General features: G+C 44.7%; 1 protein-coding gene across 2 annotated transcripts in view; it reads right to left on the reverse strand.

Annotated features, from left to right (window-relative positions):
- Nucleotides 1–834, reverse strand: part of IP6K1 (inositol hexakisphosphate kinase 1) — a 7,645-nt gene extending 6,811 nt beyond the window's left edge. Inside the window, exon 1 of one of the 2 annotated variants that reach the window (XM_010286129.1) lies at nt 594–834. In XM_010286129.1, coding sequence (XP_010284431.1) covers nt 594–816 — 223 coding nt within the window. In that variant the 5' untranslated portion in view covers nt 817–834. The remainder of the gene's footprint in view (nt 1–593) is intronic. The other variant, XM_010286121.1, reaches the window with a different exon arrangement.
- Between the last annotated feature and the right edge of the window lie 2,222 nt (nt 835–3,056).

A 3,056-nucleotide genomic window follows, 5' to 3' on the forward strand; every position in this document is an offset into this window, starting at 1 on the left:
ACCTGCCAGTGTCACCATCCCGAATAAACGCACATGGCCGAAAGCGTATTGAGCTTCTGAAAGACACAGATGAGCTGCCAACCTCCTACAACAATACAGACACTGGAAAATTCCATTCCTTCAAAGCGCCTGGGGACAAGGCTTAACCTCAGCACTAGGAAAGCAATGCTTCCTGCCTCAGCAGCTTTCTGATACAGGTCCGTAAGATAGGATGAGGAAGCAATAAATTAGGACTGGAATGTGCAAATGCTCAGTCTGTGATCTAACTTCATTTGCCCAAGGTCAAGGCTGTAACTGACAATAACTTGGTAGTAAAATTACTGCAGTTACACATTCATAACCTTAAGCTTCAGACTACAACTGTCACACTGCATATTCTCTGTCTAGAAAGAGGAGCACATTAAACCCTGCACGCCTACAAAGAAAGACTTCCTCCTTTCCAAGTGCTCCTATCAAATTGCTAGCCTGCAAAAGAATTAAAAACAAGAAATAAAGTGACACCAAAAGACAGTAAGACATCAGTAGCTGCAGGAAAAGGCGAGAGCAGGTTCTTGAAGCATGTCACTGCATTCTGGAATGACAACAAGCCTCACCTTTGTACTCAGGTGTGAACTCCTTCATTTCTGGGGGCAGAGATTCATAGAAGCGCTGTTCTCTGGTAATGAGGGGCTTGCAGACAGTGTGGTCATCGTAGCGCATCATGCTGCTGTGGCCGCCCACCTGGTGAATGAAAGGCTCCAGCAGGACCCCCCGGTCTCCGGATCGAGTGGCATTCTTGCCATACTTGCCCAATTCCATGGTTTGACAAACACACATTGCGTTGGGCACCAGTTGCACTCTTGGAGCATGGGGAGAGCCACATGGGCTGGGAGGGGTAGCTCAGCAGTGGTCAGGAAGCCACAGGGGGAAAATCCTGGCAATCTGCTTCCTTACAATGATCTGAAAGAGCAAAGGAGATTCCTGTGAATAGAGGATCACTTGCATTCACTCCCTGTTGGCTCAGAAAAGTTTTTTGGTAGTTATTTATATCCATAACTGTTTCTCTTCTGTTCTCTGTTTACATCCCACTTGTTCCAGCATGCTCCTCACCACCTCTTTAATCCTACAGGTAAACACACACTAATTTGGAGGCAGTCTCATCTAGAGCTTCTCCAGCAGGAGATAGGGAAAGGAGACGATAGGAGTATTCCGAGCCTCTCATCTTTAGAAATACCCTTTCCTTCCTTTACTTCATTTTATCAGTAAGGCAACATGATAATGGAGCACAAACCATGAGCTACAGCACAATTAAAACCAAGCCCACACCTGCCTATCAGTAACGGTGACTGACACAAGCAGAACAAACATTTCAAAGATCTGAATTCCACTCCTTGTGCCTCTGCATTTTTAACATCTAAACTACTAAATAATTCCTGTTCACCTCCTACTCTAACACTGTTTTCTCCTTTACTGACTTGCCTCTCTTCGAGCTATGACATGAAAGACTCTCGGAATAAGACAGTCATTCTGTCACTGTGGTACGCTATAACTGAATGGATTCCACTCAGATTCTCTCCTTTATTACTCTAAGACCTGCAGGACCACAACTATGTCCTGACACTTTCACAGCACCTATAGGCACAACAGGTCCCTGGTGTCTAGAGGTAGGCAAGAGATCGCTAAATTCACATGAGATTAGAAGTGCTTTGGACACTACAAGATGTTCTTTCAATGTTTGCAGAGTATCTGACACAGCCACAGGATGATGGAAAAGTAAAGCCGTGTAAATTCTCTCCAGATGATTTGCCCTTGCCAGCTTAGATCATAGCTGCTGCTGAGGCTGCTGGGGGAAACACCGCAGGAGTTCCTCACAGAGATTAAGTTATCCAGTGTCTTTGGCACAGGAACCATATGGTGATTACAGTTTCTGAATTCATCAAATTTCCATTTTCTTAGCACAGCCACAGCTGAGGGCAGTAACTTAAGAATCGAGGGATCCTGGAGGCCTGAACAAGGGACACTGTTCAGGCTGTTCTGCATCCGGCCACGGGATGTCTCCACAGTTACACAACACTGCCAGGCTGAGGGAAGTTCTGGATGAAGATGGGCTCTTCTCCCTCCCCTCCAAGTCAATCATCTAAGAGATGCAGCTCAAGAGATTCAAAAGGAGGGGGTGATACCTCATGACATGTTTAACCCAATCTAACCCAAAAGGTCCCCGCAACAGTCCTGTCCACATGTTCCCGCTCGCTCCCTTGCGCTGGATTTTGGGATGGTATGAGTGTACGTACATTTGAGTTGAATCATCTCACTGATCTGATGGAAAACATTTCCTTTTGTGGTTACGTGACCACACAACTACATTCAGTGTAAGGGGAACAACTTGAGTATTTAGCTGGCTTTTAAGGTGAGGGGCAGGGAATAGCAGGGGGAAAAAACCCAACCACCACTACAGACAGTCCCTCTCTGTAGCAACTCATACCGAAGTGTCTTCATGGTATCCTTTGAAGTCTCCGTCTCCTAAACTCACTCAGAGCCTAAGTCGTATCACAAAGACAAAAACACACTGTGGATCTTTCTACTCCCTCTTATTTGCTTGGTCAACAACAAGATATTTCAGCAGTAAAGGCTTACGTGTGTCATATATGTTTTAGTTCGGCTTAATGGTAGTTAATACCCGAGAACAAGCAAGGTGCCAGCATCTGCAACAGATCATCACTTCACAGATTTCAGACGAATGCTTTAGAGACTTAAATCTCCCCTGGCTGATGCAGCTTTGCCTTGGATTCAGTTTCTTTCATTTTGTCAATGACTAAAGCAAAGTTTTCCGTTATTCCAAACAATACAAGGAGCAAGTTTAACTTCCTGTAGTTTAAACTTCATGGGACAAGAGAAATAAGAGATTCATCTGTGTGATAACAGTAGTTGCCATATTCAGGAGACATGCATATGATGCTCAGGTCTAGTAACAATCCTATTTTTCACTGAAAGGCAATCACAAGATGTCTCAGGGTCTCAGTTTTGCCAGTGACAGAAGGAAGTACTACTGTCTATATGTTAGAGAAGGGGAATTATCT

Source organism: Phaethon lepturus, unplaced genomic scaffold (genome assembly GCF_000687285.1).
Source record: "Phaethon lepturus isolate BGI_N335 unplaced genomic scaffold, ASM68728v1 scaffold55020, whole genome shotgun sequence".
Taxonomy (NCBI): domain Eukaryota; kingdom Metazoa; phylum Chordata; class Aves; order Phaethontiformes; family Phaethontidae; genus Phaethon; species Phaethon lepturus.